At 40.9% G+C, this 13,754-nt stretch overlaps 1 protein-coding gene across 10 annotated transcripts in view; it reads right to left on the bottom strand.

The window, feature by feature from the left end:
- Positions 1-5,016: 5,016 nt before the first annotated feature.
- ROR2 (receptor tyrosine kinase like orphan receptor 2) overlaps positions 5,017-13,754 on the bottom strand; it is a 151,189-nt gene continuing 142,451 nt past the window's right edge. For all 10 annotated transcript variants that reach the window (XM_080575104.1, XM_080575102.1, XM_080575108.1 and 7 more), the window contains 3 exons: positions 11,864-12,109; positions 10,101-10,303; positions 5,017-8,412 (listed from right to left, as the gene is read on the bottom strand). In XM_080575104.1, coding sequence (XP_080431230.1) covers positions 6,970-8,412; positions 10,101-10,303; positions 11,864-12,109 — 1,892 coding nt within the window. In that variant the 3' untranslated portion in view covers positions 5,017-6,969. The remainder of the gene's footprint in view (positions 8,413-10,100; positions 10,304-11,863; positions 12,110-13,754) is intronic.

Below are 13,754 nucleotides of genomic sequence, written 5' to 3' on the forward strand. Positions count from 1 at the left end.
AGAAATGATCACCTAACAGCTGGGAACAGAAAAATGCACTAAGGAGACACACTTGATGTGCAAACAAGACAGTGGGAAAAACTGAAACACAACATCCCCTCCTTGGTATGAAAAGCACATGGCTATTAGCTCTTTTAGAAGATATTTCTTCTAATACTTCAGCTTACCTCACAAATATATATTTAATTTAAATCTGATGGGAAAGTAATTAAATGGTAAACCATGTCAGTTTATGAAAAATGTATTCATAGGATTAAGAGCTGTAGATTTTTACAGTAACTGTAAAACCACAGACTATTCCCTCAGTTCAGGAATAATCAGCCTCAGCTGAAATCATATTACATCTAAATTAAATTAATGTTATGCACCTGAAATATTTCTGTTTTTAAATGACTTAGAGACAGTCCCTATGTGGTCAATTACTTCTCTAGTTTGCCGCCTATTTTCTTACCTACAATCGTGTTGTTAATTACAATGTCCTTTGTGGTTCTGAAAGGAATTCCTTTCATTTATTAATGGTGATATATATCAAATAGTTACCTTTAAAGCAGACTAAGAATTAGAGTTAGGTTTCTTTGTAAGATTGTTAAAACTGATTGTTATGAATCAAAATTACAATAGCTCACAATGTCTCCAGTGACCACTTTAGTAGTTTGAAAAGAAATTTGAAAGATTATGTGGAGGGTGGCTCCTACATAGAACATCTTCTTCAGTAACAAGTATAAAATACTGGGCAACAAAAGCCACATTCTGTAAATCTCCGTTATGATTACTTATTACCTGGTGCATGGAAACCAATGTTTAATTAAATGAATGCATTAATTTTATTTTGTTTTATTTTTCTAATTCCACCAATTTTAGAGTTAACAAAAGAACCTACTAAACAGATGGGTTATTTCCAGTTTTAGACACAGGTCTTTAAAAGGACAGTTAAACCATCAGGTACACTGCATTTGAGATAAAGTAAAGTTCCTCTTTCAGATCAATAGAAATGAGAAGTAACTACATCAGATTCTGCGTTCCCTCAGTATTGTATTATTTTAAATTCCGACCCTCCTGGAGATTTACAACCCTGTGAACCCCATACTATTTCCAGCTCCTGCCATAACCTCAGTTATATTACTTCCCTCTGCTTGTGCAATCTTGCAGTATTCGGCTAAAATTTAGAACCATACTTTTAATGTACTCTATGTAAAGCATCTGGACAGGGCCTGGATTGGGCAGAGTGCTGAGATGCTCAACACAGGGGTTGGGGAGAGATTGGGAGCATAGCTGTGATGGTTGAAATTCCACCTTCTCCCCACCTAAAGGCCCCAAAGCTCCCACACACCTGTTTTTGACAGTCAAGTGCCTGCAGCTGACACAAGGAGGTAACCACCCTGCTCCTGAGCTAGAAACCTCAGGAGACTGCTCTCAGCTCTTCTGGGTGCACCAGGCCAACTGTGGGCCACCAAATGTGAGTGGCCTGGATACTAGTCCCAGCCAGGCAATCTGCTGTTGTGTCTGATTGCAGGTCCTCAGGCATGCCTGGTCAAGCTGTGGCCCAGCTGTCCTGCACCTTGGTGTGGACACTATGTGCTCTGAGTAGGCTCACCATCCATGCTGCTATTCAAAAGGCCAGTGCTATCTCTTCTCCTCTCCTCTGGGCATGGTGGGGTTTCACATGGCCACTCAGTATCACCAACAAAACCTCTCTGAGCTCAGTAATAGTGATTTGGTGGACCCTACAATACATGTCTTTCCAAAAGGAGCCTACCACCTGTGTTTTCTGCAAGCCAGAAGGCACCTACACCAAGGCAGGGAGAAACACTGAAGACAAACTTTGCACAAGATCTAATTTTGACTGAAGTCACACTCATGCTACAACAGCATGTGTGCTTTACAGCATAGCAGTACTTTACTTTAAAGGTCACTTGCACAGACCTGTTGGGGTAGGTATCCCTACTCTGAGGTCCATTGGAAATGCTTGGCTGGGCCCCCAAAGCTGCACACTAGAGCAGTGCTCCAGAGGAGTCCTTGTGCTGAGCTGCCCTTCAGGCTTTTTCCTGGCACAGTCCCTGTGGCTGACTGGAAGCAGTGCCAAAGAAAGAGTTTGTTGAGTACTAGGAGAAGCTAGTTTTGGATTCAAACCTGCATAATACCTCAAGCAGCCCTGGAACATCTGCACATTCCAGAGAGGGTAACGGAAGAAACATCCCCTAGTGAACTATATTTATCTGAATATGCATTGCCCTTTGCTTTTTGTGTCTGTGTGCATGTACATTCCTATGTGCATGCACATACATTTCTTTTGGCCCTGAACATGGTGTTACTGCCTTATATCTTGTCTTCCAAAAGCAGGCATACATGAACGCACAGAGATTGCCTTATACTTAGGGTCACATAACAAGCCAAGGGACCCAGCCTTCTGCAGTTGTAACCCAGTGTTAGGAGCCCCCACTAAGTATCTGTCAAGAAAGAGCAGTGGCTTTAGGGTCCTGGTGCTATAGTCTTCAACACCCAGCATAGGCCAAGACAGGAGTATTGGGTACAAAGTGTTGGGTGTTTTTACAGATTTTTTCTGGAAAGGAAGCCCTGTAAAACCAACTCTCCTATGTTTTATCACAGTAGCTGCAGTACATTTTGGTCTAGGGAAAGCCTTACCAGATTATCATGGGCTTGGTTCATCTTGCCAGCTGAGCACATATAGTACTCCTTGATTGTCCAAACCTCATATAGCTGACTGAGGGAGCCAGCAATTTGTCATATGTGCAAGCTGAGCAAAAGTAAAAGATTACACAGTGTCACTTGGGGGGGGGGGGGGGGGGGGGGGGGGGGAGCGCGAGAAAGAGACCAAAATTCAGTTTTCTAATAGTGAAAGTAAACCTCATTCACAGAGCCATGTCATTGTTCATACTGTACCTTCTAGTACTCTTTTCCCTGTGTCTGTGAGAAAATTCCCCAAACTTGACTTTTGCCATACAACTAACATTTTGTAAACTTATTTATACAACAGGAAAGTACATTATTCCTTCCAATATGAATTCAGAACTTTCTCTTAGACAGAAAGTGACTTTGCTAGTAGATTTTTTCTTCATATTGTGGGTAACTGGAGTGCTCTTTCAGAGAATATTTTATGGTAGATTCTAGCTAGCTAGAAACTATGAGTTACTGTTTATGCAACGTCCAACTAAAAACAGTAAAACATGACATTATTTGAAGATATGACTGTGCATTTAGCTGGCTGTTTCATCCTTATATTTGTTTGGCAAACACCTTGAGGTCTGATATCTTTTAAAAGTGCTCCATCCCAAAAAGTGTCCCTGAGCTCTTGCCTAGTAAGGATCTGACCTACTTCCTTCAGTCCCACATGGCCAGTGAGACGATTTCTCCAAACATGAAGTCAAGTGATATCTAATAAATTCTTTAGGTAATGTAAGAAACAAGATTTAAATTCATATCTGTAATAAAAGTTTCAGGTACAGTTACTATGAAGAAATTTCCCCTTGACTTATTATGATGTTCAAAGCCATGGCAGATGCAGGAAGCAAAGGATCCATATATCCACAAGGAACATGTCTTTCTGGGTCAGACTTTAGGGAAGTCATTAGAGGAAACTGAGAATCGTGATGGTGAGAATATGATGGTGAATGAATGAAGCCGTCTATCAAAGCTTGTAATAATAAGGCCTATTGTACTTATCAGTTTGCACTGTGGGTGAATCCTCTATTCCTACACATTCATTTATATTGTGCTGTTTACGGTTTTGTCCTCCTGTAGTCCCAATAGGCAAGACAGCTGAAAGGATCATGCAATAACCCAAATCTCAGACAGTGCCAGAACTGGATTTAGATGGTGTTCTTGCTGGTCTGCACCAGCATGGTGCAAGAGGAGTGCACATCTACAAGTTAGTTTCATCACTTAGTTTCCCCGCTTAGACTATGACACACCAATCCTCCCTGCCCTGTGATTACAATTCCATTCCCCCATCTACACTGTATGCTTCTGCAAACAGGGCTTCAGGCACAGTCAGCTGCTCAATGTGGTTGACCAAGGCACCATTGGATACTATAGCCCTTTGGCTCTTTGTGCTCTGGGACACATGAACCTTAAGAAAATGCTGTCATGCACCAAGACTTTGCCTTGGCACTTTTGATTGTGCTATACCCAAATCTCTCCTGCCTTTTGTTTCAGCTCCCCCACTAGATCAGGTTGCCCAGGGCCTCATCCAACCTGGCCTTGAACATCTCCAAGGATGGGGCATCCACAACCTATCTGGGCGACCTGTGACAGTGCTTCACCATCCTCTGAGTGAAGAATTTCCTCCTAATCTCTAATCTAAATCTCCCCTCTTTTAATTTAAAACCATTTCCCTTGTCCTGTCACTATCTGCTTGAGTAAAAAGTTGCTTTCCATCTTTTTTATAAGCCCCCTTTAAGTACCAAAAGGCTGCAATGAGGTCACCCCAGAGCCTTCTCCTCTTCAGGCTGAACAGCCCCAGCTCTCTCAGCCTTTCTTCACAGGAGACGTGCTCCAGCCCTCTGATCATCTTCGTGGCACTCCTCTGGACCCGTTCTAACAGATCAATATCCTTCTTGTGCTGGGGGACCCCAGACGTGGATGCAGTACTCCAAGTGGGGCCTCAGAAGGGCAGAGGAGAGGGGGACAATCCCCTCCCTTGACCTGATGGCCACTCCTCTGTTGATGCAGCCCAGGATGCAGTTGGCCTTCTGGGCTGCAAGCACGCACTGCTGGCTCATGTCGAGCTTTTCATCCACCAGAACCCCCAAGTCCTTGTCCGCAGGGCGGGCTGCTCTCAATGAGTTCTTCTCCCAGTCTGTACTCATGTCTGAGATTGCCCAGACCCAGGTGCTGCACCTTGCGCTTGGACTTGTTGAACCTCATGAGGTTCATATGGGCCCACTTCTCCAGCTTATCCAGGTCCCTTTGGATGAATGTAGTTGATTAATGAAGTATATGAACATGAGAACATGAAACCTAGGAGAAACAAAGAATTTAGAGTAAATAAACTTCACATTTATTTATTTATTTATCCTTTATTTATTAATAGCACCCAAAGCTGCGTTATATTAACACAAGCAATAAAGTTTTCATATTTTATTCCTACCAGTGCATTTCCAAATCCAGGTGAAATGCTGGAAACGAGCAATGCTGCCATACCATGAACGTAGAGTTTAGATCACAATGATACATGACTTAAAATGTATCCCCATGTAATTAAAAAAACAAACAAACAAAAAAAAACCCACACACAACAAAACAATCAATAGTTTAGGCATGAAACCTGTAACCTAAGGGACTGTGGCCATTTCTACTTCGACATGTACCACAACAAAACAACAGCTGTAGGAACTATAAAGATAACATACTTAATCATACTTTTTGCATTACTTTATTGAATACTCCATGTGCTGGATGTAGAACTTATAGCTATAGCGTGTGTTGGCTACAATACTACAAGAGTGTGTATTTCTTGTATTACAGAAAGAGTCGTGAAATGTATGGACCTGTCTGCTTGTTTAACAAAAGGAAACAGCAATACAATAAAACTGTACCACATGTGAATATTGTAAATGATTAAGTTATAAAGTCATTTGTTCAAAAAATCCAAATATTTCAAAGAAAAAAAGTATATAAAATGTAGTAAAACATAAATTACATTTAAAGGTCTGTACATGATTCATCCTGCAAATAGAAGACAAAACCAGCACTCTGTACAATATTGCTTATTTTGGTCTTCTAAAGTTCAAAGAACCATTTTCACTAAAGAGGCAGGAAAAAAATACATGGTTTCACATGCAATCCAGCAGTAATTGCAGTAAATCAAGTGAGTTTATAACCCCGCACAAACCCCAACATTTTTACAATGTAGGAACATGTATGTGGAGCCCTTTTCTATACTTGACAACCAATATGCAATTAAAGTTGGATTGTTAAGTTAGTGCATACCTACAATATCCCCATTTTTGATTAACAGTGTATTAAGGCTGCTTGCTGCTGAAAATACACAGCAGAGAAGAAATACTTTCATCCACAAATGCAGTCAGACGATTTCATTTGGAAGCTTCTGTCACAGTCATTCATTGGGAATGATGAAAGAAAGACATCCTCTCTTCTCTTATGTTATTCCACAGGATGTTGTGGATGCTATAAGTTTATGTGGGTTCCCAATCATTTTGGATAAATTCATGGAAGAAAATTCCATTGAAGGTTATGAAACAACAACAAAAATTCCACCTCTGGCTTGGGAAGTCCCTAAGCCACAAGTTGCTGGAGCCTGGGGAAATACCCTGGGGAAGCGGTACAAGGGAAATTGCCCTTGTACTCTTCCCTGGGCAGACACTATTGACTGTCTATGGAGACACGCACATGGGCTAGACAGACCCATGGTCTCACTCAGCACAGCCAATTTTACGTTTGTTTTCCCTACTTTTCTTATAATACAACCATGGATCGGTATTCTCAACTTGTTATTTTTTCAGACTCAAAAAGCAAACAACAATCTTGTGTCCATTATATCAAACAGATAAATACTATAAACTAAGCTGTTCATCACAACCAGGACACTTCTATATGCTGAGGGCAACTGTAGTTGGATTCCTTTTTGTGTTATTGGTTTAAGCATAATTCACTAACATTACACTCACATATCATGATATACATGATGTGCAATGCTACTCAGCAATATGTTGCACAGCAACAGTACATTACTGAAAAGCAGCTTCCCTCAAGAACTGTAGGACTGTAAAAAAGATTAAACCCAGCAATTCCATACCATCATATTTGCAAAATGCTGATGGTGACAATGGTCAATAAACCCATTATATCATTATTGCTGTAATTTACATGGGTGTAGATTTTTGGTTGTGCTTCTTTTAGTCAAATCAAGTTCATTGATCTTAAGCCTAAGGATCTACAGTCTCCAATCACAGAAGTGATGTGAAATCCTTAGTAACGAGGCCACATTCCTTAGGCTTCTGACTGAATTTCTGCTTCGTCCATCTGAAGTGTGTCATTATCACCCAGCAATTCTGTTTCTGGCACAGACCCCTCCTCTTCCTCCTCCTCCTGGACAGGATTCTGAGCAATGTCTTCTGCTCCATTGTGCGTGTCATCTGTGCCCTCTGAGAGCAGAGCAGCCCTGTCAGCCACCGATGCATTGGAAGGAGCTGTTGTTACATAGCCTGTGCTGGTGGATCCACTCCCGCTGTGGTGGGAGCCTGGTTTGGGAATGATCTGTGGGGGCATTTGCTGAGGAGCCATTTGCATTGGAATTTGGACAGGGTAAAAATTTGGCAAATAGGCGCCATAGGCGGGCATTGGCTGGTAACCGTTGACTGGAATGTAGAGCTGAGGAGGTGGAACCATCGGTCTCATCTGCCCTTTCATTTGTATGAACTGCGGTTGAGGGAAAGCTGGAGTTTTCTGCTTTGGTCCAATGTACCTAGCATTGCTGACGTTACTGACAGGGCTTGTGCTGAGAGAACTTGTTTGTGTGGTGTTGCTTGCCCCAGAGGTTTGTGCTGAGCTGTTGTAATTAGAAAGGTTTCCCCACGTTCTAAGTCTGTTGTGTATATCTTTAAATCTTGGTCTTCTGTTGGGAAATTCATTCCAACACTCCAACATCAAAGTGTATATCCATGTGGGGCAGTCGTCAGGACATGGCAAAACCTGTCGATTCCTGATCATCTCAATGACATCCTGGTTAGAATAACCACAGTAAGGCTGCAGGCCATAGCTGAAAACTTCCCACAACACAACTCCATATGACCATATATCTGAATCAATAGAAAACTTGCCATACATAATAGCCTCAGGGGACATCCAACGGATAGGAAGAAGGGAATTTCCCATCAGTTTGTAGTAATCAGCAGCATAAACTTCCCTGAAAAGGCCTAAATCAGATATTTTCACATTCAGTTTATCAAACACCAATATATTTCTAGTGGCTAAGTCCTTATGAACAACATGGTGGTTTGAAAGATACTCCATTCCTGCAGCTATCTGAGTCACGATGTGGAAGAAGTCTGCTGGTTCCAGAGTGGATTTGACTGTCTTGTCATCATCAGTGCTGCCGACATCCGAATGGGGAGATCTCATCACCAAGAACTCATGGAGGTCACTGTGGGAGCAATAACTGAAAATCATACTTATGGGTTGTTCCTTTGTCACAATTCCCAGCAAACAAACAATGTTTGGGTGCTGTAATCGTGATCTCATCATTGCCTCATGTTTGAATTCTTCCCGAAGGGCCAGTTCTGCTTTGTCTTTAAGTGTCTTGATAGCAACAGCTTGCGTTTGTTCACCTGGTGCAGTACCAAAAAGATGCCCCTTGTAGACTTTGCCAAATCTCTCCTCTCCTAGTTCTTCCATAAACCGTACAGTAGACAGATTAATTTCTTTAAGTTTAGCCTGAAATGAAGCAAAAAAAAAAAAAAAAAAAGAAAATCAGTAAAAAAATCACAGTGCTTTCAGAACAACAGAATCTATTAAAGAAAAGCTCACAGTGGTTAAATGCTCTGAATGGAAGATAAATTGTGTCAAAATAACATTTCAGCTTTTTTGTATGTTCACATCAGCCTATTGATTTTACAGTTTACCTTGAAATTAGTTATACTATTATCAGAAGTGTAAATTGAATTATGCTGCAAGATGATGAGCATAATCATTTCAATAAAGGAGCTACCATATTTTCTGCAAGCTAGATGAATAATCAGTTCAGAGTAAGTCAGGCTAATGATAATACCTATTAAATGCAACTGCACTTGCCCTACAGTTCAGCACTGATGTTCCCACTGTCAGAAAAGCCATAGGGACTGAATGAGGAGTTGGCAGCTACAGAATGAACTGGAACATCCTTTCCAATAAAAAGAGGTTTGAACCCTCCCTCTTTCAGTTTTCCAATATCAGATTTATCTTTTCTCCTCCATCGCACTATAGCAATAGCCCCTGCCTGTGGGCAGCAGTACACATCACTGGTGCTGAGAAACCTTGAACTAGCTGTGTCAAAGAGTGGGAAGGAAGAGGAACAGAAGGAGGAAGGAGCTTCCCTCCGATACAGGAAGGAAAGCTGGCAAAGCCAAGTGAGAAATCCCTGGAGACTGCCTCCCATCTTCAACTAGCAGGGAAAGAAAGGGAGTTCGTGATGGTGATCTGATGGGCATGTCCCAAGCAGCATGGGCTGGAGAAGTCCCTGGCCAAGCCAGGAACAGCCAGCACAGATTCACACAGAGGGCACTGCAGCAGGAGGGAGCAGAACAGGCTGAGAAAAGGCTTTAACAGGTGATTTGGGAACAAGCTGTGATTTTAGTGGCCAACAGACTGTGAACTGTACCAGATAGTTTCCAGCACAGCCCAGGTTTAGTCATGAAACCTCATCCTTATCATACAAAATCAATGCAATTTGTTACAAACAGTAATATCCTGCAAAAATTATGCAGTATCTTGAACAGATTTTGCCAACTGTTCCAAACTGGGCATTGCTTTTGAGAACGCGTGCCTTGTAAATGCTATGATTAGAAATTCAGCATTAGATACGAACAGGAGATCAACATGGAGATCATTTAGCTGACCCAGAAAATTATATGCAGGAGATGAGATCTATAGACAGCAGCTCAAAGCCATTTTTGTTTCACCATCATTTGTGAAACACAGCCTGTTGCATCTCAGCTCACCTCCCCATTAGTGGTGGCTAATACCAGCAGAATGAGCCAACAGATTAGAGATGAAAACCCGTTGTGCATCCTGCTTGAAACAAGCTAACCAGTCCTGTTGTTACCAAGAGCATAAATGAGCTGCAGGCTGAAGATTGGATCAGAAATAACAACATTTCCAGTCACTGAGACAGGACGCAGAATGGGGATTGACAGGTAAGTGCAGATGTCATGAAATATTTCGTTCTCAAAGCTGTTGCCTGAGGCCAAGATTTCTAGACACAGCTAGTGAATGCGAGACCTCATTTTCACTAAAGTAGATGGCCATCACAATATGAAAACTAGATGCCTTGCAAAATGTCTTGATTCCAGCACAGAAAATCTGAGACAATGTAAATTATGACACATTGGAAGTCTGTGGCCTAAGCAAAATCTGCGAAAAAATACCTGCTTGTGTTGATTAATGAGTGGCATTTCCATGTCCTGGCTAGGAGATGCCATCAGCTGGCGGCGCTGTGGTGTAGCAGCAGATGCCTTCTGCTTGTTTCTGCACATACAGACCAGGAAGAAAAGGCAGGCAATAACCAAAGGGATTGCTATGCTGGGAACCAGGATGTAGAGGATTCCCATTTTGCTGTTGTCACGTGGACCTGTCAGCACAGAAATGTTCATTGTTTACAATAAGTATATTTAATGCATTAACAATAAATAAATAAATAAATAAATAAAAAGAATAGCAATGATTGCTAACAATATACTTTTTAACAAAAAGGAAACACCTCTAAATTGAAAACAGAAGTTGTGTTACTCTCCCCTTCCTCATAGTTTTCCATTAAATATTTCTAATACATTTGAATAAACATAGCAGCAAGCAGTACAAATATAAACTTGGACTCCCAGATTTAATGCAGTTTGTGTTGGCTGTACCAGCATATGGTTTATTTCACTTTATTTTTGAAGCTTCCAGTTGTAGAAACTGCAGAATATAGCCTTGACTATCATTGCAGTATCTTGTCCAGGGAATATAAAATAAGTGAATAGTCTTCAGCACAGTATATAAAGCAGTAATCTCAATGTGATAAACCAGCGCACACCGTTACAGTCTGGCCTTCTCATTTCACTTCAGCCATTTCATCAGCACTTTCTCCACTTTTTAACTCCACTGGTACCACTTCCGCCTTGATTAAAGTAAATCTCACCTCCCACTGACAGAGATATTGTTTCCTTTCCTTTTCCTTTCCACTTAATACAATTAAAGTGTTTTTATGTTACAGTGAGACAGTGATGAAAAGGCCATCAATAGTAAGACTATTCTGGAAGCTTTCTGAAATACTTGGTACTTAGAGACTGTAGGACAGCATAGTGACGTCCAAAATGTTCTTTGGAACTGCCTAGGAAGTCTTCTGCAGTCCGTGGTTTTGCTATTTGTGGCTACTGCTTTCACCACAACCACATCCCCATGTTACTTTATGCCATATTACATGCAATGTAGAAATTTATTGTATGTGTCAAATCATGTTACTGTAAAAAAAAGTGAAGTTAACTTAGAAATTTCATATCATTTTTGAGTGCTCTTAAATATACAGGCAATCTGTAATGAAAACATTTTTATGGCTTCCATGGTACATTTGCTGCTGTGGAAGACATGGTTTTCTTCCTAATGAAGCACAGTACCAAATTGCTTTGTCACATCTAATGACTGTTACCATTGTAGCAGCTCTAGAATGAAGTCTGCACCAATACAGGGAAGTAAGCAGACTGTATCAAGCTATAAGAGGCTGCTTTTTATTTTTGCTCTCAGTCGTGCAGTACAAGATCTACAAGCAGATAGCGTAGGGCACTTCTGATACAATCATCTGTTTCATGACATCCCTGCTTCTGTGCTTCACTCAGTTTCCCTGAAACCAAGCACAGTGTTATATCTCCCTCTACAGGATCTAAAAATCTTCACTGACTCTAAGATGCCATAGAGAGCAGAAGCAATACATCATTGAGTAATGTGAGCAAACCAAACTCATACAGATGACAAGTTTATCATCTGGCAAGAAAATATTAAATGTGTACAACACAAGACAAGGGTGCCACATTATAGCAAGTGAAACATTTGAAAGCTTATCTCTCCAAGTAAATTGCACTTGTAAAATACCAACAATTAAAAATCACATGGGATTTGGGACAGTAGTAGGGGAAAAAAGAAAGAGAATACATACTACAAGAAGGTATGTCACACAGTTCCATGCGTACGTTTTTATTCTTTGTAAAACACCAAGGCCCATCCATCTGACCTCCAGGATTTCGGCAATATGCATGTCCTCCACCTAGCTCTGGAAACTGTGTGCTTGTCAGGTCATGATTGTGGGGACTCTGGGAGTCCCAGAGTTGACAAGTGTGGCCAGATTTGGTAACGCTGACTGTCCCTCTGTAATCTGCTCCAGAACCATTGTAGCATTGATGATCTGTTAGAAAGGGTTTGGCAACAAGTTACAAATAACAAAACAATCAGGGGCCAGCAAATCCAAAACAGCTGAAGTGCATAGGCCACATATGTAAAAAGCAAAAACAAAGCAAAAATAAACCAAAACCAAACCAAAACAAAGTATGTTAGTATTTAAGTACTTGAATTTGGGTACTTCAGGATTTAAATCAAAGCTATGTTTTTTGAAATTTCAGTTCTGTGGCAGTCTGTACCCTTTGATACCCAGATACATCTGAATTCTGCCCTTGCGTGTCTCAGCCTATGGCTATACACACTGTTATTTGATACCTCTGTATGTCAGTTAGTACTAAGTAGCATGTATGGACCTTTAGATACGGGACAAGATAAATTCAACTGAATTAGCGTTATGAGTTTCATTTCAGGAAAAGTCTTCTGGTACCAGCAGTGTAAACTTTGTACCACTTTAATTTCTCATAATCTTCTTATTTTGTGACATGCTGACTTCCGAGAGAAATGAGTGCTGTATCTTCTATTGCCTTTTGTCAATTTTTCCTTTTTTTTTTCTTATAAAAAAGGGATTCGAGCTTTTCTTCTATTTATATACCTCACTTTTTAATCTGCTGAACTACCTTTATTCTGTTTTGCCGCTACCCTCTCTCCATACTTTTTGAGTTGTTGTCTCTCATATGTAGCAAATGAACTGAAATGTGCATTTTTCTGCATGCTTGCAACACTGCGCCTTCTTCATTTTTCTAAATCTCCCTCCCCAGCCCTCAGGAATCCAACACTTAACAAAGCTTCCATTTCTCATTTCCTGAAAAAATTGAGGGTATTTCAACTGCAGCTTTTCCACCAGAGGGAGCACCACTGTCTCTGACAGTCACAGACAGCTACACTTTCAGATCTTTCTTGGACTTCTTGTTTTTTATTCTCATTCCTTTTGCTTGATATATTTTCCCTGGCTTTTCTGGCTTCACCATCACTTTCTCAGTTAATTCTGCTTCCCAGTTACACTGGGTTATTGCCTTCACAGCACACAGCAAGTCTTGCATGCCTACTCTTATGTCATTACCCCTGCTCCTAACTCTGGCTTCAGAGAACGGATATTCAGAATAATCTTAACACTCTTTGAACTTTAAACATCTTTAGTCTCTCGGACCTTCCTTGTTGAGCTTTGTAGGAGGGTGGTGATTAATAGCTAGGAAATCTAGTAGGCAGAAAAATTGTCAGCACATAACAACTGACAACTGAACAATCCTTCTACTCCTGAATGCAAATGTATATCCATTGAAGTCAGATTAATGTTTTCACCCATCCTGTGTGGGTAAAGAAAGACAATTACACCCTAAGCTCAGTTTGCAGGGTTAGTGCTGTTGTGGATTTCCATATAGAAAGAATGAACATTAAAAATTAACTTTCTTAACAGACTTTTCCAGTGAAGCTTCCACAGCATATTTAAGGTTTATTGACATGTAAACAGAGCTCACAAATAGCTGTACTCATCCAGAGTATCTCAACCCAGGGGGACTCATCCAGAAAGGTAAGAACAGAGTCAGAGATGGGGACAGGCAGCTGGGAAGGGAAGCCTGCAATGCACTCGTGCCCCTAGCATATCTGAGGCAGATAAAACCTCTGTGAACACAAAGTTTTGTAGCCCAGGGTGG

The sequence above is a fragment of the Anser brachyrhynchus genome (assembly GCF_964034855.1).
Source record: "Anser brachyrhynchus genome assembly, chromosome: Z".
NCBI lineage: Eukaryota > Metazoa > Chordata > Aves > Anseriformes > Anatidae > Anser > Anser brachyrhynchus.